Source organism: Triturus cristatus, chromosome 4_1 (assembly GCF_964204655.1).
Source record: "Triturus cristatus chromosome 4_1, aTriCri1.1, whole genome shotgun sequence".
NCBI lineage: Eukaryota > Metazoa > Chordata > Amphibia > Caudata > Salamandridae > Triturus > Triturus cristatus.
This window is the reverse complement of record NC_140585.1, coordinates 452,968,597-452,993,501: the sequence shown is the minus strand read 5'-3', so window position 1 is coordinate 452,993,501 and position 24,905 is coordinate 452,968,597. Positions and strand designations below refer to the sequence as shown.

At 44.3% G+C, this 24,905-nt stretch overlaps 1 protein-coding gene across 1 annotated transcript in view; it reads left to right on the top strand.

Moving 5' to 3' along the window:
• VWF (von Willebrand factor) overlaps nt 1-24,905 on the top strand; it is a 1,048,714-nt gene that overhangs the window by 770,426 nt on the left and 253,383 nt on the right. Inside the window, exons 42-43 of the mRNA XM_085652611.1 lie at nt 5,976-6,181; nt 8,053-8,202. Coding sequence (XP_085508737.1) covers nt 5,976-6,181; nt 8,053-8,202 — 356 coding nt within the window. The remainder of the gene's footprint in view (nt 1-5,975; nt 6,182-8,052; nt 8,203-24,905) is intronic.

Sequence of the window (24,905 nt, the reverse complement as noted above, 5' to 3'; positions counted from 1 at the left end):
ACCAAAAGAAAGTTCACATAGTTGTGTATAATGTTTGGACCAGCATAGTTTGTGCGCTAGTCCTAGTATTACAGTTGTTTGCCCCTCTGGGTGATGGGTAGAATAGACACCTCCAAGTTGGTAGTTCTCCCATGACTGCTATATTTGTTTACAAATCTGCCAGTGCTGTTCCCTGCCCCCATCTTTAAGATATTAGATTCTCTTTTGTCGGACCTAATCTGGGGAAAAGGACGTAGAAGGGTGGTACTGGCCAAGCTGCTTTTGCGACCAGATGAAGGAGGGCTAGAGGTGCCGGACCTTCGTGCCTATTGCCTGGCCAGCCAGCTGTAATGGCTATCATACTGGCTTGCGGGCTGCAAACTGCACGAAATCAACTACACGCCGCAATCCCTGGGTTGTGGCACCCTGTTACTCCCATGGAGCAAGATAACCTCTGGCATCCACTCTTTGTTATGAATAGCGCTATACTACTGGAAAAGGGCCCTTCAATATACCAGGCAAACACTCCCCTATGCCTCCAACATTCCCTTACTTGAAGTCCAACAGCAACAGGGCTAATCACCAGATGTAGTCTCTCCCATTGGTCAAGGGAAGGAGTATCCACAGTCGGAGTGCTGTTCATTGACGGCGCCCTAACGAACCACGAAAATTTTGCACCGGAACAAGGAGTCCTGCCCTCCCTTTTTTTAATGCACGCATCCATTACCCGCTACATTAAAAAGCTGTGGTCGCCGGATGGGGTAAAGCCCCCTACACATGAACTAACACATGCTGTATATCTGATATGTGAAGGAGGACACCTAATCAGATGGCTATACAGGGGCGTCCGGGCACATGCAGGGACCTCTCTCACAAGTTTGAGAGAAATATGGGCTAGAGACCTCAGAAGAGATCTAACAGAAAAAGACCGGTCCTCTCTCCCTCCCCAAAAAGGTGTCCTGTAACGTCAAATTTAAACTCATGCAATATATGATCCTACACAGAGCATACATCACCCCACACCGCCTCAATTGCATATACCCTTATGTAGGCGTCTGCTGCCCTAGATGCCAGGCGGAGGATGCAGACATGATACACATGCTATGGACGTGCCCACGTCTTGGAGGATTTTGGCCCTCCTCATAGTGAAGCGCTCAAATCACAATGAAATGGAAATCAGCTTTCCACCCTACACTAATCTACTGGCACAGCGAAATGGTCCGGTGGGGTGGAGCAGAAAGTGCTCTCATCGGGCGGGAGGAATACCGAGGGTTATGCAAAACGCCCATCTCTACGGAATGGGACCAGATGTTGTAGTCTCTCAAGGCTATGGACCCCTACACGCCTGACAGTCCATAAAAATAACGCCCCCTTTTCCTTCCTCCCCCAACGAGTGGCCCTGCAATTATTCCCCAACGACTCCCATATGGCGGCTGTGCTGAGCCACCCGACCATTGTCCCTGAAACTTAGTGACCCCCTGGTGACATTTACATGAATGAAAGGTAAAGGCCCAGGTCTGAATCCTATAATTTCGGGGTGATCCTGACAGGTGGGGGGGGTGGGGTAGTTGAGAAATGTTACGTTATTTACTTGATTAATTGAACAACATATAACTGTCATAACTAAAGCAAAAGATAGATCCTGGAAAGCAAATACCCATAAAGGGTTACCATGTATATGTGCTTGTTATCAGATGTCAGGGTACAGCCGTTTCTACTTGTACACGAAGCTGACAAATTGTATCATTGTACCACTAAATGCGGTGCTTTTCTGACATATGACATAATGTATATAAAAAACTAATAAAAATATGTTTTAAAAAATGCACACCAATGGCTTTGTATGGCAGCAAGGAATGGGGCTATAAGGAGACTGGTGATCTGCAGTTGGCTGAAAATAAATATCTGCAGAAACTTTTAGCTGTATCCCCTAGCACCACTTCTTTTATGGTGCACCAAGAACTAGGGCAGGGCTACATTTCCAATCACATAGCAGTGGCCCCTTTAATCCGCTGGATAAAAATGTGGTCTAGCCCCACCCCTACCCTGCACCAATTTGTTTTATAAGATTGTATGAGGCTTGATAGGGCTGCTGACGTTCCTTGGCTAGGGTATATTTCACAGCAGCTAGCAAATATAGGGTATCCTGAGCTCTTTCCACACCCCAGACAGATGTACCCTGGAGAGTTGAAAGATATTAGAAGACAATTTTTTGCCAGGAAGATGGTGGAAAGGGAAAACAGTGAACTCAATAAACCCATTATAAGACAATATGTAATATTGAGTCCTCTGACCCTGGAACAACTTTTCTGGTTTAACATTGAAAATTTACACCATTGCTTTCTTTTAACTAGATTTAGGTTTAACTGTATTCACTGGTGTCTCACGGTCCCCAAGGGCTTTTCTAAGCCAGGGACCTTAAAGCCCTGCTCTTGTGACGACTTCTCGGACCAAGATCTTCTACATTTGATGTTTTTCTGTGGATTTTATAATGACTTCCAGATAAAATATATCTTACCACTTTTAAAACATTGTAATTTTGCACAAGTGAGGCCAGCTCTGATATATCTGCAAATGTTGTCCTCACCTTTGATATGTTTCGGGGTGCAAGATTTTTAATAGGCGCCCTATGGCGAAGGAAAAAAATTTGATCATGCACAGAACCGGGCTTAGAAATGTTCTATTTTTGGGGGCATTGTTTTTAATTATTGCTGGTACTGTAAAGATTGCACTTTAACGAGGTCCTTGAAAGTGTAGAAGATTGTTATATTAGGGCTAGAATAGTAGTTATAATTTTTTTTTTAATTTGCAGACTTTGTATCAAACCGAAATAATAATGTTGCCAACATTCACTCTTTGAAACATCCACGCACATCTAACTTTGCTGGAAGAGCTGTGCCCTCTGCAATCACTGAGGGAGCGTGTCATAACCCTCAGTGCTTAGTCCGTCGTCCTCGTCACTGACGGAACATGCGCTCGCGGTCGGTGCCACCAGTCTAGGAACGGATTTTCTGCCTACATTCCAATGCAGTGAGGTTTTGGAGGGTGACAATAATGTAGCGAACATGTCTTTTCACACGGGAAAGCGTAGAAAATCCCGGGCAAGCTTTGAACCCCTGCACGAGCATATGGCGCTGAATGCAGACTGGATTGAGCGTTTCAGGCTGCAGCTGCTCCGTTCATGCCCAGTCCCGACGGTCAGAACTTGGAATATAGTGTTAGAATTCCATCAATGTTTATTGTGTGGCAGGCGTAATTTAGAAAACTATACCCCATAAGAACAATGATCTGAGAAGCTCAGTGACTGTGGGGTATCGCCATGAAGTCTCAGCATAGAGAGTGCTCCTTCTGCCATCCGGTTACTTATAAACCACTCTTATGTGGTGTCACTTGTTGAAATCGTCCAGCTGTTAAACTCACTTCTTTCTTTTAAATGCTATTATAGCGCCAACATTTCCAATGTTAAACTGCGGTTGAGAGAAACCATTCACAAACAAACTAAGCAAGGGCAAAGGACGAATGCCAATGCAAGACCTGTTGACTTTGTCAGTGCTTTCAAGTAACTGGCAGTGTTACGAGGGAGGTAAAGACGTCCTTCCTGTAAAGCACTAGCAACTTTGGGTGTTATTTATCTAGGAGAAAACTGAAAAGGGTCCTTTGAGACAAACATGATTATATAGCCTCAGTCTTCAACCATTTGGCATGAAGATACAGAAGTGTTCACCCCTACAAAATGGATGGAATCACCTATTGTGCCCTCAGTTATAGAGTTTTCGTAAAATTCTGCTTAATCCATTCTTACATTTTTCTGCTTCATTGAGATTAAAAAAAGATGTGGCTGCTACCAGATAATTTCCACGTGACATCCCCTAAACCATAATATACTAGAAAGGGGCAAAACTCAAGGTGAAATATTTCTAGTGACAGTCAGTTATGCTTTGCAATATGGTAATTAGTTGCTGGAAGGGGTGAGTTAATATCCTAATACAGCTTTAAATAAGTAAAATCTACCTACCTTGTCCTAAAGGCTGAGCTGTCCAGGTAGATTCTAGCAAAGCTACATAAAGAGAGAAGATTAATAAACATCCTCCTTCTATTGACTCTGATGGCTGCTACACTTAGTCCTAGATCAAAATCATCTTTACCATATCCCTACAAAGAATAGGCACTGGAGTAGTATGCGTGTAATATGCCATTTTGTTTACAAAGATTATTCATATTACGTAAAGTATTCTTTAGTAGTTGTCTGCATGAAAACTGAATGTGAGGTATGTCCTCATATGCACAAACCACAAGAGATACATGATCCATATGGTACACGGAGCGCTACATAAAAATGGTACTTGGGTTATTACCTTGGTACAAAATCACACAAGATCCTTGCTCGATGTATTGGTATAGGGTGGTTATGTGCATGGCATATTCTACTTGAACCAGTTAGCTGCCTCCAAAAATGATGTGAAAAGCATGGGCGAAAAATGAAAAATGATGCAAACTGCGCAAAACCCCATAATCAGGATGCTCTCATAATACTTCTCCCAGGCCTACTCAAGTTCAATCTACAAAGATGCCCACCTTCACTGTTGGTCTTGGGGTTTGCCCAGACAGTAAGCAATGGTACCTACATTTAAAAATATGATAAAATCCCTACTGTGTGATAAGATCATCATTGAAATATTAATGGCCAGATAAAGTAGTCCGAACAAAAGGTCCACGTGAAACAGGGTTGGACAATATGACCTGGACATTATGAAGTTCAAAGTAAATGAAGTTTTGGCTTGCAAATTGAGCACCTGGAGTGTCCACCCCATCATCACAAAATACACAACTTGGAAACAAAAAGCGCAAACAGTTATTATCTCAGTGTCTAATTTGAGCCGGTGGTTTCTGGTTCTTGGCACGGGCACTTTATTTTCAACACTGGCACTAATGACAGTCCACCACATGGTGGCGCCGTCTGTCTAAATTTTAGATGAGCATAACAACAGTTTTGAAAAATTCAAAATTAGGAGGCATTGGGTTATTTGTTTATGGGGGTGTTAACCTTGCACAAGCAACAGCCTGACTCCTTATCAAGGTAAACCACAAAAGTCACTAAATTAAACTGTGCTTAACTCTCTAGTAGCTTGGCACAAAAGCAGTCAGGCTTAACTTAGCGGCAGTGTGCAAAGTATTTACGCAGCACTTAAAAAGTAGTAAAGTGAAAACACAACACAAGAAAAATCCCACAATAATAAAAATTAAAAAAAGAGTAAAATTAAATAAACTATTTTTAATAAACAATCAGACGAACCAGAAGTATAGAATGTCAAAGATTTAGGTAAGTATAGCACCTAAAAGTAAAGCACCACTTAGGGGTATCTGGTTGTGCTAGAACGGAGGACAGTCACAAGTTCAGGCTGATCACAAGGGGGCACGGGCCAGGGACCAGGTTAATCCAGATAAGAAAGTTATCTTCTCAAAATCTGGTACAAACAGTCCAGTTGGCAGTGCTTCTACTTCCATTGTGGCTAAGTACCTACAGATTGTTTGGGAATAAACCCAAACATATGAATTTGTGAGTGTTCACTGTGTTTTCAAAGGCTCAAAATAACACTCCAGCCATATTTTCTGATTTACCACATGGGTAAACTCGCTTACCGAGACCAATATTTTACCAATTCAAATTCTATGAATGAAGATGTGGGAATTATCTCATGTACAGCAGCTTTTCCTATCTTTTCGGGCTCCTAAAACATGGTTTAATTCATTCTGAGAAGAAATACTCTAAATAGATGTAAATATCAATAGGTTTTAGGAGCACTTGGATTGCGCCGTTAATCCTACACGATGTGCATCAGAAAGATCTGTTTGTAATGTACAAGGGAACATGTAACTAAAAATTACAAAACATTTTCTGCAGTAATCCTGACTGCACCACTTTGACTGTCTGCCAACCTGTAATGTTTTTCTATTTGTCAATATATTGAATTCTCGCGATGTTTATCTTTTCATAGCCTGCAAAAAGGAGGACTGCAAACAGACCACAGCTCCCTCCTGTCCCGCTCACCGAACGCTGACCGTGAAGAAGACCCAATGTTGTGATGAGTATGAATGCGTGTGCAGCTGTACCAATTCCACAGTCAACTGCCCCGCAGGATATTTGTCAACCTCCCTCACCAACGACTGTGGCTGCACATGGACTACATGTGCACCAGATAAGGTGAGGAGACCACAGAACTGTTGCAATGAAAAGATTCCACAAACATAATATGCACATTTTTGAAACCTATTTGTATGTCACAATTGTTACCAATGTTTTTGTAGGTTCTATGTTCACTTGGGACACCATGCACTTGCGTTAATCAATTTAAAAAGCACATTTATATAAATGACTTACATTCAGCAGTGTCTTGTTGTATATGGTTGTTGTGTCCCTCTCTGACATCTCTTTACTCATGCGTATTGCCATTGTGCTGTAGATTACTATATATTATATACACTGTCTACAGGAACCACTGTTCCTTGTTACATGATGAAGTAAGAAAGACATGTCAATATGGGACATAAGAAGAGTGAAAAAAGAGGTTCTGGGAGGGGAGGTGAGCATGATACCCCTGGTACTAAAATAACAGAGGAGTTAAGGAAAATTGCTCATGGGAAAACACGTCACAAGATTGAAAGTGTGATTGGAGATAAATAAGATCTATTTGATTGTGTTGTGCTTTTTAGGTCTCACCTACCAGGCAGCATACGCTGCCTGGATAGGAAAGGCTTGTTGTTGGCTTGCCAAGACCTTACAGTGTTCGTACAGCTTTCCCATTGCTTACCATTTGTTGGCTTTATTGTTACTCTCATTGTCTTCTTTCTTATTGGATGGCTTTCCTTGTCCCTTTTGTTCCATCATGTGTTTGTGCCATGAAGCCTATCCTTTTTACCATCTTTTGTGTTAGCTGACTTGTATCCTTCCACTGCTCACTTTTAGTGAATTACTTATTAATTTTAGCTTAAGTATTACTTGAGGATGCATGTGCTTTCCAGCTCTCTCTCCCCACCAAATGTCTTTCCCAGTGCTCCATGTTGCTGTCTCCCTCATCTTGCAAGCTCTCTCTTGTGTTCATCTAAGCCCGGCAAATTCTCCCTCCTCACTTGTGCTCTGTGTTTCTTTCTTGCACATCTGCTTCGCCTCCGGACCCTGTGTTGCTCCTCCTCCTGTACCCCTTTCTGCCTCCCCTGCCTCCTCCTCGTTGCTTGCACCCACTACTCCATCAGCAAATTTGCTTTGCTTCTATTTCAAGTTTTTAAAATTTAAACAATCCATCTCGGATCAGTAGATTAAAAAAATACCCACGCGTGTGGTTACAAAATGATAGGGCTGTATCCTCATGCTTTTTTTTTCTTTTGACCTTGCTTCACAGCATCTTGCTGATGCTGTACAACATCGCTGAATGGCATTGGCAAAACCTGTTGCCTTTGCTGGTGCTTGTTTCCACATGTTTTCTCCAAGCTAGTTACTCAAGTACCATGTTTGTTTCTATCTCTATTTCCAGGTGCTCCTCCATGCATTCTCTGCCCTTTCTCGAAAAGACTGCATTTTCCTAGAATTATGTTTCCCCTTTAAAAAATTATTGTTACCTACGCTACATAATTTTTTCCTTTTTACATCTCAATTCTTTTGGCCATTGTAAGAATTTTGGGCCTGTTGTGCGATTCCAGAATGAACAGCTAGTTGCGGGAGTCGTATCTCCAGCATTAACGCTTGCATATCATTGGCCCACATTGGGAAACACCGTATGTTGTTGCCATTACAGATTATTAGCAAATCTCAATTAGTTGATAGAAGTCTGCTGTTCATTTAATGGAAACCCCGCTTTCTTTTAATATGCAAGCACTAACGCCCATTTCCGATTGGAATACAAAGTTCTGTTTAAACTCTACCACATACTCCAATACACAAGAGCATGATGTTATGTTAAAAATATTTGTAGAGCGCACATACACCATATAGTTTCTTGGCGCTATGATGCTCCCTAGGCTACATGTATTGCCAGCTAAGCATGTGGAGGTTTCTAAAACCATTCCCTCTGCTTTCAGGTTTGTGTGCACCAGAAGATTGTCTATCCTGTCGGCAGCTCCTGGGAGGAAGGCTGCACAAAATGCGCATGCACAGACATGGAAGATGCCGTCACAGGGCTCCGCATTCCAGAATGCATCCAGAAGGTCTGCAATAAGGACTGCCCTCAGGTGAGTGGTTTAATAAGTTAATTGAAAGGGGTCTGCACATTGTGAACGAGGACACCATCCCCATTTGAAGAAACCACAGCCTGGGTGACATAACGCCCTTGTGGAAATGCAACTGAAATGTAAAGCAAGTGAACCATATTGACCAGCTTTGTGGATACTTTTTTATATCCTAACATATTTATGCACTAACAAAAGTCATTAGTTGCTTGCTGTGAAAAGAAAACTGGTGTTTAACAAAGAGGGTTTAAATTCGTATTTGATCTGTGTTGGACTTGGTGTTAAAAAGTCCTTTTCTTAAATGAAGAGGGTGAGTCACGAGTTCTTGATAAACAGGTTTTATTGGTATCTTCAACGGAAGAACAGCTCAGCCACCCATCCAGCTCTGTCCACCAGCTTCCACCCTTTGAAACTCAACATTCCTAGCCCTTTTCTGCATTCTAGAATATACTTATGCTAATACACATTACCACACATCTCCCCCACATATAAGACAATATAAGAACTAAAACCTTATGAAAAAAATACAAATAAAACATAATAAGGGAATAACATGGTAAAACATCTGCAAAATCACACATTTGTCACAAAAGAGATAAATAATATATATCCAACATCTATCGCAAAATAGACTATAAAGAAGCAACATGAAACATGCCAAAGCAGGTTGAGTGAGCTAGACCACATAGTCATCCAAATACAAGGAACTACGAGTTTTCCTATTGATTTCCTCAGAGCACCACCACTACTTTTGTCACAGATCTTGTCACTATTCACACATTTACCCTCACTACTGCTAAGCAAATTACCTTGTTCATTTTCCAACAGTCTCCCCCAATAGACAACTACCCTAACAAGATTCCACACCCTATGAGCGGATGTTTAAATGGCATTTGTGGAGATCTTAATCACTCTCAATGGTTTAGTGAACATTGATCCAGATACTTTCCATCCAGGCTTTTTGATCATGACCAGATCACCCACAGCAACTTTTCTGGCGTTGACAGAGTGCCTCACATCAAATTGCATTTTGCAATTTTTGCACTTATCATCTTCATGTATTTTCCAACTTTCATTGTCAGTATTATCGCGTACCCCACTGAGAAATGTATTCACCCAAGGGGGTTCCATAAAAGTATCAGGATGTCTTCCAAAAAAAGAAAAAATGGAGACTTTCCTGTAGTTGTGTGGGGTGTGAACCTGTACACACCCACGCTCTTGGAAACCTCTTCTTTCCAATTAAGGCAGTTACTCTTTTCCAAAGAGATGGTCTCTTTAAGAGCTCTGTTAAACCTCTCCAACATCCCATTGGACTCAGGATGATTAAAAGTACATTTTTTAATGTATTATACCACACCCATGAAGAAATTCCTCCATCTCCTTCAATACTAACTGTACCCCATTATCAGTTAACAGAGTTTCTGGTAAGCCTTCCCTAGTAATAAGATCTTTCAAAGAGTTAATCACAGTTTTTGTGTCAACACCCCTAGAGAAATATTTTTCATGCCACCTAGAGAACAAATCCATCACCACTATGACATAGTTGTCTTGGCCATCTCTATGTATGGGACCAAGTATATTCAAAGCAATATAATTCCACGGACCGCTTGGACGCTTCCTGATTATCCACAAGTCATTACTTTAATATACTGCTGGTGTTGTTATGACAATTGCCCAATTGGCAAAGTGATTTTGTAATCTATGTGACATCATAACAAGTGCCTAGTTGGCACAGCGATTTATGTGATTGTGATCTAATGTGTTTTTTATGAAAAATACAAAGGATATTTTTATATAACCTTGTATGGAGTCTCTTTGTGGTGTGCGTAGTGTGCCACTGCTGTGTGTGTGTTACGCACATTGTTAGAAATGGGATTTCTGGCTGGCTAAGGCTTGCGCCAAAGTCAGGCAGAAACCACCACTCTAGTCAGGGCAAGGAAGTTACACGCCAAAGATAACCCCTGCTCACCCCCTTGGTAGCTTGGCACGAGCAGACAGGCTTATCCCTGAGGCGATGTGTAAAGCGTTTGCGCGCGCACCCAGCAACAACACCCAAGGCCCACCACAAAGGAAACTCCACACAAGGTATTATATAAAAATAACCTTTGTATTATACACAACACATTAGATAAAAACACACACTTTACAATGTGCCAACAGGCACGGGCAGAATTTACAAGGGATTATATATACAGGGGACAGGGCCACATGGACCACTGTCAGGAATTAGCACTTTGTAGAAATAACACTTAGAATATAGGAATAATATTTTAGAACATAGCACATACAATCACTGTAGCACTAAAAATAGAACATATAGCACACAACCAGTAACTACTGGTAACCAGAAAGTACCACCTACGCAACCCTAACCACCTTTAGGAATATCACGCAGGGAACTAGGACCTCACTAGTACCACCTGCACTAGGGGAAAAACAACCACCTGAGTATCACAATACCTGTAGGGGTCTAAACACATAAACACATGATGCATAACATTCAGCGGTGTAAAGCAATAAAACACATGATGCATAAAAACATTTCAGGTGCAGGAAAGGAACAATAACGCCAAAACTCACATTAGCCACGACTGTGGCAGTCCCTAGGCCAACTGGCCTTGTCGGGGCAAGGACGCTCTGTGTCAGGTCAAGCTGTGCCAGCAGCGCAAAGCAAAATGAAAATGGTCCCCCACCTAAACGTTGCAGCTGCCCACTAAGTGCTGGGCAGCTGGGGAAACGAAACTTTAGGCACTCTGCGTGCCTCTGGAGCCTCCCTGGGCTCTACAACATGAAATGCCCTGAGCCTTGCAGGCTCTGAACCAAGCAATGCCTCCGTGTACGTGGGAGCGGCCCGCTTCCTTCCGGGGCCGCTCCGCTGGTCAGGAAATGCCCCCGTAATCTGAGTCCCTCTGGACTCTCGGATAAATCAATCCCACGTTGGAGCGCCTCGCGCTCAAAAGACAATAGCTGCCCCCTTTGGTGGAGCCTCGAGGCTCTAGTGCTGATGCGGGTGTAACGTTGGAGCCTCGTGGGCTCTGTACAAATATGTACCCCGCTCACGGGGGAGAAATGCCCGCCTGAGCCTCTCTGGGACTCGGAGTCCCACACGGGGGACTCTTTCACGGCAGGGATGCGGGCCTCGTCTTTGGAGCGCCCTAGCGCTCACAGCCAGTGTGCACACGGAGTCCCACCCCAGCCCTTCCACACTCACCGGGCTGGGCTTGGTGACTCCCGCGTCGCCTCTGTTGTCTCGGTTCCGGCCGCACTCGTCAGCCCTTCTCCTCAAGGCCCCGGGGCGCAGGGTAGGCTCCTGCCGGCTCCGGGGCTTTCAATCCAACCGCCAGTCTTCGGTGGGAGGCGGGGTAGGCTCCCGCCCTCCTACTTCCTGATCCGGTTGTCCCGGCGGCCCGCCTGACTTCCTGGATGTCCCGGGCTGCAGCGGTGATTTTGATACGGCGGCAATGAGGGGTGGGCTCCCTCAATTAAACCACGGCGATAGCGGGGTAGGCTCCCGCTATCAAAATAAACAATTAAGCGGGGTAGGCACCCGCCTTGGACACGGCAGACAAGCGGGGAATCCCACGCCGGGGTTCCCTCGCTAAATATTGCAGCTCAGCGCTGCTGGGGCCACAATAGAGCGCTCCTAGCGCTATAGGCAAATCAAAGCGTTTCTAGGCGCTTAGGGACACAATAAGTGCTCCCAGCGCTTTAGGGCCAAATAATCCCAAAATCAGCAAAGTTCTCCCTTGCAGGCAGCAAGGCAGGGGTGGGGGGGGCAAGGATGGACCCAGAGCCAGCTCACTGGGCCTCCAGGCAGGGAGGTAGTCCAAGTGGCGGTCCTCTGGTCCAACAGCAGCAGCAGCCCCCCTCAGGTAAGATCCTGGCAGAGAACAGTTTCTGTGGGGACACAGCCCCATTTTTATACAGGCAAACCCTTTGTTCTGGGTTCAGGGTGAGGGGGAAAACCAGTCGCAGCTGGTTGGGGAGCACCCTTGATGTGCTCAGCCCCTCACTCTATTCACTGGAAGGGCTAGGGTCGTCAGTCGCACCACAGGGGGCGGGGCCAGCATTGTGTTTAGAAAACCCTGTCCTATTCAGGACCCAGGTGGACTCCTCCCACCCATCTAGCTGCTGATCTCCCCATTCACCACTGGGTGACTCATCCTGACACTGGGGAATCCCTAGCCCGTCACATGACACGACCAGCCAATCACGCGACAGACACACTGCACACCGAAGGGCCCACTTCTAGAAGTGGCACTTCCACACTAGGTACATGCACGCCGCACACATCATCGCGCAGCATTCACTCCCACGAGTCCGCACATACCAAACTCGGGCCTGCACACCCCACGCATCAGGAACTACTAGGGACACATACATTCCCCATGCATTCCTATGGGAGGGCAGGCCTATCTCACCACATGCACTCAGAGCACGCACGCACTTTACCCTGGGACACAGGGAAAGTGCGCAGAAACCAAACAATCACCACACCAAGTCACCAGTAACAATCAAAAAAAGTTCAGGGGTGAACCTGCCAGAAGGGCCAAGTCCAACACACATCTTTAATACATTGCCTCTGGGAGAAACCTGACCGCTCTGCCGAGCTACCAAGAGGGAGAGCAAGGGTTATGTTGGGTGTGTAACTCCCTCACCCAGACTAGAGTGGTGGGCTCTGCCTGCATTAGGTGTATACCCTAGCCAACCAGAAACCCCATTTCTAACAATCCTACCATCTGCACATTCCAATTTGCTTGAAAAAGCAATCTAGCTTTTTTTTGACTGTGCAAATTGCAATATTTGGAATTTTCCTTGCTGGAACTGATCTTTGTGTGATCACAAAAGAGCACTCCATGTTTCAGCGGACACCTATTCACAATAGGCCTAATCTCCATTGAATGGGCATATACCGATGCAATAACAGGGATTTCCCATTTCAAATCACACATATCTCGATTACTGCAATTTTTGAAAAACTTTTTAGGGATTTTTTTTTATAAAGCTCATTCCAGTGTGAGAGAAAAAAATAGATAGCATGATGGAAATCAGGAAGCATTGGAGTCCTAGCGGCATAGTGTCGGGCAGGTGCATTAGGACATGCACCTGTGCACGTTACCTGTCAAGGTCATGGTTCAGTTTTGTATAATTCCTAGCTCCGCCGGTCGACCAGTCGACCGGGCGGAAAAGGGGCTAGATATGGTGGCGGTGACTGCTAGACACCGCCATCCATATTAGCATGGGTGCGGGAAGCAGCCCGCCGCTACGGAAAGGCATGCAGAATTTGCTGGTGGGGGCCCGTTGCTGGCCCCCAGGGTATTGAGGCGTGGGGGTGCACATGGGGGGAACCTATGGTACCCCCCTACATTGTCATGGACAAGGTGGCAGGCACCGCGCGGTGCTTGTCACCTTGTGCATGAAAAAGCACATAGTGCATTCCCAGCATTGTGGCGGGCGGTGCTATAAGCACCGCCGCCACAATACTGAGAATGGAGGATGCCACCGCCACGGTGGCGGTGGCATCCTAATTGCAGGTGTCGGACCACAGCACCACAGGCAGCCGGTCCCAGCACCGCTAGGGTGGCGGGCGGGCGACAGTCCGCCCGCCATCTTAATCGGCCCCTAGGGGGCCGATTCCGATCCTGTATTTTTTTTCCCGTCCGACTCGTATCGGTAAATTTTTCCATACAAATCGTACAAGTCCCGTCCGACCCGTGAAGTACAATTCGTACGGGAAAAATACAACTTTTCCTGATCCGATTTGTACGAATCGGCCCGATCCTTACAAATCGGATCGGGAAAAGTTGTAACAGACGGACCCGGACACTTTTCCGTACAAATTGTAAAAATGCAGTCCAACCGTACTAGTACGATCCGGACCGGCTTTCCGATTTAAGATTTGTACAGAAAACATCCCGTACATGGGGAATGCCATTACCCGCTACAAAGCGAACTTTGTACGACTCGTATCCCGGGAAAAGTTGTTCCCGGGGTGCGAGTCATACAGGGGTATGAGTCGTACAGGCATACACCCCTGTGCGTTGTGTATGTACGGTGCGTACCCCAACTTCGCGTATGCACTGTGCGTACCCCCAACATCGCATATGTACTGTGCGTACCCCCAACATCATGTACCCCAACATCACGTACCCCAACATCGCATACCCCAACACCGTGTACCCCAACATCGCATACCCCAGCATCGCGTATGTACGGTGCGTACATACGCGATGTTGGGGTATGCGATGTTGGGGTACGCAATGTTGGGTGTACGCACAGTACATACGCGATGTTGGGGTATGCGATGTTGGGGTACGCGATGTTGGGGTACGCGCTGTTCGGGTACGCGATGTTGGGGGTACGCACAGTACATACGTGATGTTGAGGTACGCACCATACATACACAACGCACGGGGGTGTATGCCTGTATGACTCATACCCCTGGGGACTCTGCTTTTACAGCTGTTTTTGGCTCCCGTAAGAAAAGAGCCGTACGGAGTGCCATAGGGACGAATCGTACTTGCTGGGCTGGAAACCACTGCTTAAATACATACAGACGTCGCGTGCAAGCTGTTCCGGATCAGAATCGTTGGTTTATTTTAGCTGTATGGTCTTTTGTACGATTTGTATGGAAAGAGGCTTTCTGTACGAATCGTACTTCCTAGGTTGTAAGAAAAGTTTACCGGGTACGAGTTGTACGGGAAAAACGCTCCATACAACGATTTGTACAGCCTTTTTCCAGGATTGGAATCGGCCCCTAAATGTTACCCCTCTGCTATCTAACACTTTCCCTACTGTTGCATTCCAATAGTTTCCCTACTGTTGTACTGACTGGAGTGGGAATAGTACATTTTACATCTCTGCTATCCAAAATTTTCACTACTGTTGCACTTATTGGAGTGGGAATAGTTATTGTTAATCCTCCACTATCTAACACTTTCCCTACTGTTGTAGTGATTGGAGTGAGAATAGTAAATATTTCCCCTTCGCACTCCAACAGCTTTCCTACTGTTGTATTTATTGGAGGAAGATTTATAAATTTTAACAATTTTTATTGTTGTTGCATTGTGTGAAATGGGAGTAGTACATTTTAAATATATTTATTTTAATATTTGCGTAGTTTAGTATAAATTGTAGTGGGAATAGTATATGTTCTAAAGTTAATATTTTTATCATTTTTTTCATGCTGTTATAATTTATATTATTATGTTTGTGTTTATTTAAAATCACAATATTTTTAATTATTAATATTTTAAATACTTAAAAGATGTTTTACTAAATTTAAAATGTTTTCTGTTGTTTCATTTTTTGATTTAATTAGAACGGTTGGTTTATTAAAAATTTCATGTTAATGGTGTATATGTATATATATATTTATTTATATTCATATTATTTTAAAATTATAATATTAATTAAAATTATTAAGTAGACATTTATTAATTAATATATATGTGTGTTTAACTTTTTTAAATTACTTTTATTTGTTATATTTGTTAAGATATATATTAAATATGTTTTACTTTTTTTACAACTAATGTTACTATTTAATAATTATTATTTCATTTAATATAAATTTAAAAATCGATATTTAGGGGCCGATTCCGATCCGGGTCGGAAAGCACTCCGACCAAAGCCGGATCCGTAGTGTTTTCCGACCGAGCCGGAGTCCTGCAGTCCGACCAAGCGAGTACGATGCGTTCGTATGCTGCCGGACTCGGTTCGGTCGGACTCACATGGAAGTCAATGGGAGCTGGTCGTACGACGCATACATGGGCTCCCATTGACTGAATGGGTACGTCGCGGACAAGTGCGCCCCCTACAGTGAGTACACGTCGTGCCATCTACACCGTACATGCCTGTGTTGGGGAGACCCATGGGTCTCCCCCTGTGTCCGAGTCGTAGGGCTGCAGGTGACATGGGTCCGACGCGGACCCCCAAAGGCAACCACTCGGACAATTTGCGAGCCGGAAACTCCGGCTCGCACAGGCTGTCGGACGCATGCATCGTACTGGCTCGGTCGTGAATCGCATCCATTGCACGCCACGGTTAGCTTACGACCGAGACGTACGGAGCGGTTAGGACCCGGAAACGACTCGGTCGGTGAATTTCATGTACCTCGCATCGTACTTGCTCGCTCGTACAGCTGGAAAACACGCGTACGGCTCGTAGTTTTTCAGGCCGAAAACGCGTTCGGTGCCCTTCCGACCCAGATCGGAATCGGCCCCTTAGTATAACAATATCAATGAAATCGATATATTTGTTCTTGCCACTATAAGTACAGGATGTTGATATTTTTGACATTGCTATTTTGGGCACAATATTTTGGTAAGGGGATATTTTGAGGGTCGATATTTTGTCATTGAACCGATCGGGATTGCGCCACACAACAGAGGAGATGTGATGATTCTGCTGGGTCCACAGATGGGCTGGCAGAGCATGTTTAGGCCCACTTCCAAGGGTCCAGGACTGGAATGGAACCATTTGGGAGGGCAGGACTCACAGATGGTTGAGTCCAGGTGCTGTGTCAAGTTTGTTGAAACCACTCCTGTCCCTGAGGCTTCTGATCATGAGGGCAGCCAACAAACCGTTAGAGTCACTCTGGGGTTCTGGGTTTTAGAGTTGCAGGTCCAGTTCTTCTCACACTTGATGAAGGGCAGCAAGGCAGCAGGTCAGTATATTGGGGCAGCAATCCAGCAGAGTAGTTGTCTCTTCAGCAGCACAGCAGTCCATCGTCCTGGCAGAGTGTTCCACAGTTCCAGAAGTGTACTGAAGAGCTGGGTCTTAGGGTCCAGTATGTATACCTGGTGCCCACTTTGAAGTGGGGGAAGCTTCTAGAGGTTTCCACCCCCGGATGTGTCAGGCATCCCCGTCCTCCCTGTCCTGGCCCTAGCTTGTCTGGAGTCACAAAAGACTAGTGACAAACACTTTGTGAGAGTGCTCAGGCAGGACCTTGGTGATGAGCAAGTGTGGAAAGTGACAGCTCCTCCCCGTCTATTATTCAGAGTGCCTCATCCTGCCAACATCTATATTTCCTTTGTCTCTCTTTCTGGGAGCAATACACAAAGACCAGCTCCCCACTACACCTAGTCATGTGACTCAGGATCAGGCTGCAGTCACCAAATGGTTTGGACAAGAAAATGTCAACTTTCTAAAAGTGGCATTTTCAGAATTGTGACAAAAAAATCAGACTTTATCCTTGAAGAGGGTCTTTAATTGCAATTCTTTAGACACCACTTTCCACCTGTCCACCTGCTCCTAAATGGAACTTACAGCTTATTAAATGTAAAAAGGTAACTCCAGTTTTATCATACGGTAAAGGTAGGCCTTGCAATAGTGAAAAACAAATGTAGGAGTTTTTCACTACTAGGACATGTAAAACTTAAAAGTACATGTTCTACTTTTAAATACACTGCAACCTGCCATCTTGGCTGTTCAGGGCCTATCCTAGGGGTGACTTATATGTGTTAAAAATGAAAGTTTAGGCCTAGAAAAGGTTTATTTTGCCAGGCTGAAATTGCATTTTAAAACTGCTCAGATAGGCTGGCATAATAGACCTGAGACATGTTTACAGAGCTACTTAAGTAGTGACACAATCAGTACTGCAGGCCCACTAGTAGCATTTCATTTACAGGTCCTGTGTATACAAAGCACCACTTTACTTGGGTCCTACAAGTAAATTAAATAGGCCAATTGGATGTAAGCCAATGCTACTATGTTTTAAGGAGATAGCACAAGCATTTTAGCACTGGGTAGCAGTGTAAAGTGCACAGAATCCTAAAGCCAGCAAAACAGGAGGATAGAAGACAAAACATTAGGGGGAAACTATAACAAGGATTCCAGGTCTAACACTTGTTTCATCTGATCAAATCATAATAAATTATAATAAAATGTAACCTTTATGTAGTATACTGATCGTGTTATTGTTCTGCCATTATCTCCCCCCCGCTCAGCCAGTGTGAATGTGCTGTGTGCTGCATGGAGTGACGATGCATATTGGAATGTTGGTCGCCTGTGAGGTGAAGTGTGACAGTTGGAGAATGGGCTGAGCAGCAGGCAGGCTGCTCCTGGTGGGGCTGCTTCACAAGAACTTATATACCTGTAAGTGACTTCAATAAATCTACTTAATCTACATCTTACCAGCGTGGACCTTCATTACTACACTTTAGATATTAGCATTCCAAATAAAATGATGTGATCCAAGAGCCCATGAGAAGGATGATGCATTATTCTTGAATGACGATAAGTCACTGCTTCTGCGACTCCTTTTCCGAATCTACAGTTGAAACCAGTGATTAACTAAAATCCTTCCTCTAGGATAAGACTGACAAAAGCAATGGGTTTGCATTAACCCCATATTATGCCACCACAGAAGACAGGACGTGGCTTATAAGAATGGCAATCTTGCCCTCTCCAGGATTCCTTGGATGAAAAATTGCTGGTTCATATTACATGTATACCACAATAAATATGCATCGCCCCTGTCTATCTACATTAGGGCTATTTCAGACATTACTTCTTCCGACACCTGCTTATTTGTGGTTCTGTTTGTCAATCATTGAATGGGTGGAAGAACCTTGAATATCAGTCTACAATCACGAGAGAAAATGAGGCAGAGGCTGAAAACTTAAAACATGCTTACTGCCCGTCATTTTAGGAAGCATACGATTTTCTATACTGACTATTATGATTGCAAATACTTTTCATCTATTGCAGTGTATCCAGGTCGATGTGAGATCTGACCCAATGCAGCTCTGAGGGGTTGAACACATAGACACATATACACCCCCTCTCTCTATTTTTCTCACTTTTGTTCTGGGTTTTCATTGATACTGTTTACCTCCCGTGTGTCTAGACAACTATATGCTTCTCTCGTGAGCTCTAATGAATTTGAATAAGAGAAAAAATGTGTTAAAAGACACTTGGCTTGTGTGGTACTATGTCAGTCCAGAGCTGTGATACAGCGCCTGGAATACCTTCATTTTCAACCTGGAAAAGCACTTTAGCTAATCCATAAGGTTTAAAACATTTAATGGGAAGTGGCAAAGTTTGGTCACTTTTCTGTATCAGCAAAGATGTCAGTCGAGCTAACTCTGGATTTAAAACTGTTGTGAAACAGACATTACAGGAGAACAGATTTAGAGTGTTGCTTGTGTTGTAGGGGCTCGGTGATAAGGTAAAGACAAGCACATACACATGCACAGGCACACACCTACACACAAACACCAACATCACGCCATGTTATCCCTCGTTGTCTTGTAGAACAAGAGTTGGACAGCTGGATCACCTCTGTCATGCTTCGGGTTGGTGATGGAAGTGTGATTGAAGCGCAGAAAAATGAATGGCTCCAAGGTATTGCTGACAACACTGTAGAAATTGTATCAATCGGTGCTAAATCTTGTAAATGTATACCTTGTACATGCAAACTCACAAAGCCTGCATACTTCGAGGTGTACAGTGCATGCTGAAGGCTATTTCTAAGCGATAGAGATTCACAGACAACAGATTTGCTATTTCAATGTTTACATTGTATGAATAAGGAAAAGTGACCGGCAGGCCGATTCAGGGGCATAATACAAGCCCGCAGCTCCTGCTGTGCAGGGGGTCTCCAGACAGTCAGCATCCCCCCAAACCTTCAGGGCGCCCCCATTCAGTCCAAAGCCAATGAAAATCGGTGAGATCTGGGAGGCTCGGGGCCCTTCATCACGTTCTGCAGGGGGCCCCATCATTTTTTGTGACGCCTCTGGGGCGATGGCACAAACCTGCAGTGTTATTTTTGTGTCTTCTTGCTTGGCAGAGCAATACAGTTTGACACGAATTCCATTGGCGCTAATACTTCTAATTAATTAAATATTACAATATAACTTTAGATTGTGAGAATCTGATCAATAGCTCCTTTGTTGTTGTCACGTTAGTAACAGTCAATAAAGAGAGAACTCGCTGTGAGTTTATTCACAGAGAGGAACAACTCCCAAAGCGCGAAGGGTTTGATCATTTGATTCTTGGAAAAAATGAAATCTACGATACCGAGGACGAATTTCGCCCACAAGAACACCGCCCACAAATCCCGAGTGTTTCCAGGCTTAGCAGCAACAAGTTAATACCGACAGAGAAGATGTTTTGAAACTTGAGGCAGGTTAATAAGGACAGAGCCTGCCAAAAACTATTTTTCAGACATGGCAGAATGCCATGTTCATTGAAGTGCGCTGGCATCCGCCAAAGAGACTATCTCATGCCAGGACAGTGGCTCAAAGTAAAGTTACTTTACTTCTTCAAATTAGCTGCAGTAGCACTGCACGGTTTGATTAAATTAGCAGGAGTTATAAATGGCCAGAACTCTGTTTTCCTAATTACTTAGATTGTTGATGGCTGAGCAGCAACGAAGGTTGAGCCAGCCGGCGGCGGGCGGTGGGAGGATTGTCTGTGGCGTTTCCTCTCTTCACAGTTTACATCTCAGCGAATGTTGGCAAGGGGCGCGTGACTATCGAATGAGGACACGCGGGCTTTCTTAGGAGCGCTGTAAATACACGGCCTCCGGATGGAAAGCTTTACCCAGCTCTGCGCAGCATTTGGAACGCTGTGCAAGATGGGACGCAGACACGCCGGGCGCGTGCGGTATGTACAGAACATGGCGGGCATGTCTGCGGAGCATGCCACACCTCAGTGGGTGGCCGTGGACGCGCTTCCTCAGATAGGCTTGTTATTCCCAACCGAGTGGCAGGGCGGAACGTGCTGTTGCTTCTTAGTTACGAAACCAAGACCTTCGTAGGAAGGGTTTCAACGGAAGATGTTTTCTGCGAATCCTTTGCTACGGGTAGAGGGCGTGCTTCTGAGGCTCCAGTGATGCTAACGGCCTCGCCTCATTAGAAACTGGTGTATGCAAAATTATTTTTGAACAGAACTAGTATTCATAAAGATATTTAATAAATGGCAAGGATTTATTTACAGTCGAACTGAAGTTAGGGTGACCAACTGGCATGGGTGCACATTTAGGACAGTGAGTGTAAAAATTCAGGACCAAGGGTCAACATTCAGGGCAAAAATTCAGGACAGAAGGTGAAAATTCAGGACAAAACTGTGAGACAAAAGATAAGTTGTAGAGGGCTATTAAAGGAGGCCGTGGGATAGTATATAAGTAAGTAAATAGACAACCTCTTAAGTACAAGTCAAAATGAGTTTATATTAGGTGGACACAATCGTGTACATCATTGTTTTTTTTAGTATGTGGGCAGCTTTGCGCAACTGTGCGGGTCTTTGTGTGGTATTTCATATGATAATAATCTATTTATATGGTTACTGCATTGGGTTGTCCTGTCTGATATTTTGTTTACAATTCATGGTCCTGAGCAGGCATGTTTGGTGAGAGAAGTGGTTGGGAAGATCTGCTCGGAAATAGTTTGTTACTAGCATCTCATATCTGAGTGCCATTGTGAGATGTAAAGCGGCAATCACACGTGAACTAAAGGGAGGATTGCTGTGATGAACCCACTATATGAAAAACATAACGGGTGTTTCAGCAAGTGGAACTTAAAATATGGAATCAGACTTTGTTTATGGGCGCTTTGCAGAGAGGTGCACTGGCTGACGGAAGACACAAAGGGGCTTTCCCCTGCAGCTTTCTTAAAGAAGGCACTGTCGATACACTATTACCTAGTTTATTTTTGATGCCTTAACTATTGCTACAAACACAATATACACCTCAAGCACAGCTCATGGCACTATGAGGCTCTCCCTAAAACCTAACACCTAAAATAAAACATGCACACATTTATAATTACTAGTGTAACATTCAAGTAGCAGTTGGGTGTTACTCAAAATGTCATATGCATGATGTATAGATCCCACACAGAACACTGCAAATTCAGAAAAGTAACACATATGCAAGGGAGTAGCCAGAAAATTAAAATACCTCCAACTTTGAACTAAAGCTCTTATGGCACCCAGAAAGCAAAGTAAGTAATTACAACCCTCCCCAGAAGAGCTCTCTTGTCCAAGGATCTAGCCATTCATCCTTCCATCAGACTGCTGATATCCACCATTTCACATTTACATTCTATCATCCCTTCACTCTTTCATCCATCGTTCAGTCTTTCACCATTCATTCTCTTCTTGCATCTGAATGCCCAGCCATATCCAAACCTATTCAACCATTTGCAAACCTATCCTTCCATCCATAATTTCACTCATCCATCCCTCCATCCATTCTTTCACTCATCCATCAATCCACCCTTTCTCCCAATCAATCCTTTCACTCATACATCCACTCTGCCACCCATCTATCCATTCACTCATTCAAACAACCATTTACCCTTTCACCCATCCAGCCACCCTTTCACTTACTCATCCATCCACCCAGTCACTCATCTGTCCACCCATTCACCCTTTCACTCACCCACCCATCCTTTCTTCCAGCTCTCCACCCTCCCTTTCATTCATCTATGTACTCTTTCACTCATCCATCTTTACATTCTTCTTTTTACTCATCCATGCACCCATTTGCCCATCCATCCTGTCAATCACCCATCCATACTTTCACTCATCCATCAATCCTCCCTTTCTCTCTCATCCCCCTTTCACTTAGCCATCCATCCTTCACCCAATCCACCCACCCATCCATTTACTCATCCACTCATGAATCCATCCATTGACCATATCACTCATCCATCCTTACACTCATCCATCATCATTTCACTCATCCATCCATCTTTTCTCTCATCCATCCACCCTTTCACTCATCTATCAATCCTTTTGTCCTTCTACCCTCCTTTTCACTCACTCATCCATCCTCACATCCACCCTTTCACTCATCCATCCATTCACGCTTTCACTTATCAATTTATCAATCCAGCCATCATTCCACTAATCCATCCAACCATTCACTCGCCCATCATCCACCCTTTAACTTATCCAGCCATCCTTTCACTCATTCATCCACCCTTTTACCCATCCATCTAGCCTTCACCCATACATCCATCTATTTACCCTTTCTCTCATCCGTGCTTCCACTCACTCATCCATCCTTTCTCTCATTTTCCATCCATTCACCCTTTCACTCATCCATCCAGCCATTCCACCCATCCCTTCACTTATTCATTCACCCACCTTTTCACATTAATTATGAGCTGAGCTTTAGTCTGCAGAGTTGCAGACAGAGGAGGCCCATCAAGAACCCTACCCTCACTGTAGTTCCTAAAGCAAGGGGTGGGGTGGGGTGGGTGGGATGTTGGATGGTTCCGATATGGAAGGTTGGAGTAACTGATTTAGTTTTGATCGTTGGAATATCAACAGACAGATATTATGCAACTGACTGCATATGGAACTACTGAGTTGAACTGGAAGATTCATCTGTATTGAGGTGTGTTTCTGAGTAATGATCTTAGGGTTCTTTTGGCAGACAGAAATGACAACACTCTGTTGAGATTTTGTACTTCAAAATATATTTTGCTAAGAAATAAAATGTTCTGTGCAATATTACTTTGTTGGCATATATTCTTTCTTGATTGAGGAGATCTAGTAAAGAGTTCCTGCATGTGTGTAAGATGCCTCTTTGTCCTAGGACTTTGATTTTGGAGAAGCTCTGGTGAGTGTGTTGGTTATGGGGCCACGGAGAGCTTTTGCTCTAGATGCATCTTGTGATGCTGTTCACACTGTCTTTTGGGAACTTTATTTAATTTATTGATCTGTTTGGTTGGAATTGGAGCGTCCCAGCATTTGTTGCAATGCCCTGGGGCCTTGTTTGATGTTAGGAAGATAAATCGGACCATTAGTGGTCTGACACGTAGACTTGATACTTCGATGTTGAGTGGAATCACTAAATCCAGCCCTTGGCAGGTTTTGTGTGCGGGGCCACTTACTGCACATAGGCAGTCTAAAAACGTTGATGTCATGACCCATGCATGAATCACAGTAGCAGGACGTGAGGTGACTGTGACATTGTGTTGTTTCCAGGGCTGTAAGTGGGATGAAAAAACTGGGGGGTCTCTCCAAAGGGTATGTCCGATGTAATTAAGGGTGTGCCTTAAAACACCTAAGCGAAAAATCTGTGCTTAGCACAGTGTGCACCCGGATGGTATTTTGCTGTTTCTGTCATTGCATCCAGTAACATTACACCTCCAACAAGCCATAACTATTTGCTTTGTCAATGGTTGTTAGTTGCATAAAATTAAAAAGCAGCAACGATGGATTTGTTGTATATAATATTGAAAATGCTTCAGCTCTGAAATGATGAGACTGTGAAAGAACTATAACATCTTCATTTTAACTACTTTTGCCGGCTTCTTTTCATGAACTGGCACATAGCAGCTTGGTCTTTTTTGTACATTTGTTTTGTACATTTCGCCCATCTGACAGAATGCCCTGCCCTAGACTGAGGCAGGCCCACCACATGCTGTAACAGCCCAGACTAGCCCATTGTCATTCTGTATGTGACAATCATCAGCCGCAGACAGAATGGCAATGGGCGGGGTGGGGCTGCTCAGAGGATGAGTGCGAGGCGGCCCCATCAGGGAGTTGAGGCTTCTTGCAGGGGGACAGCGCTGCTCCCTGCAATGCCCAAAATTATGGACAAAAGGCGACCGTCATGGACGTGAGATCCAAATTACAGATGGTCCATGAAATTTACGGATGGTTGGTCACCCTAATTGAAGTTAAAAAAAGAGAAGCACAGGAGCTGCTCTGCACAACTTAACTTTTTTGAAAGTTGTCTTGCA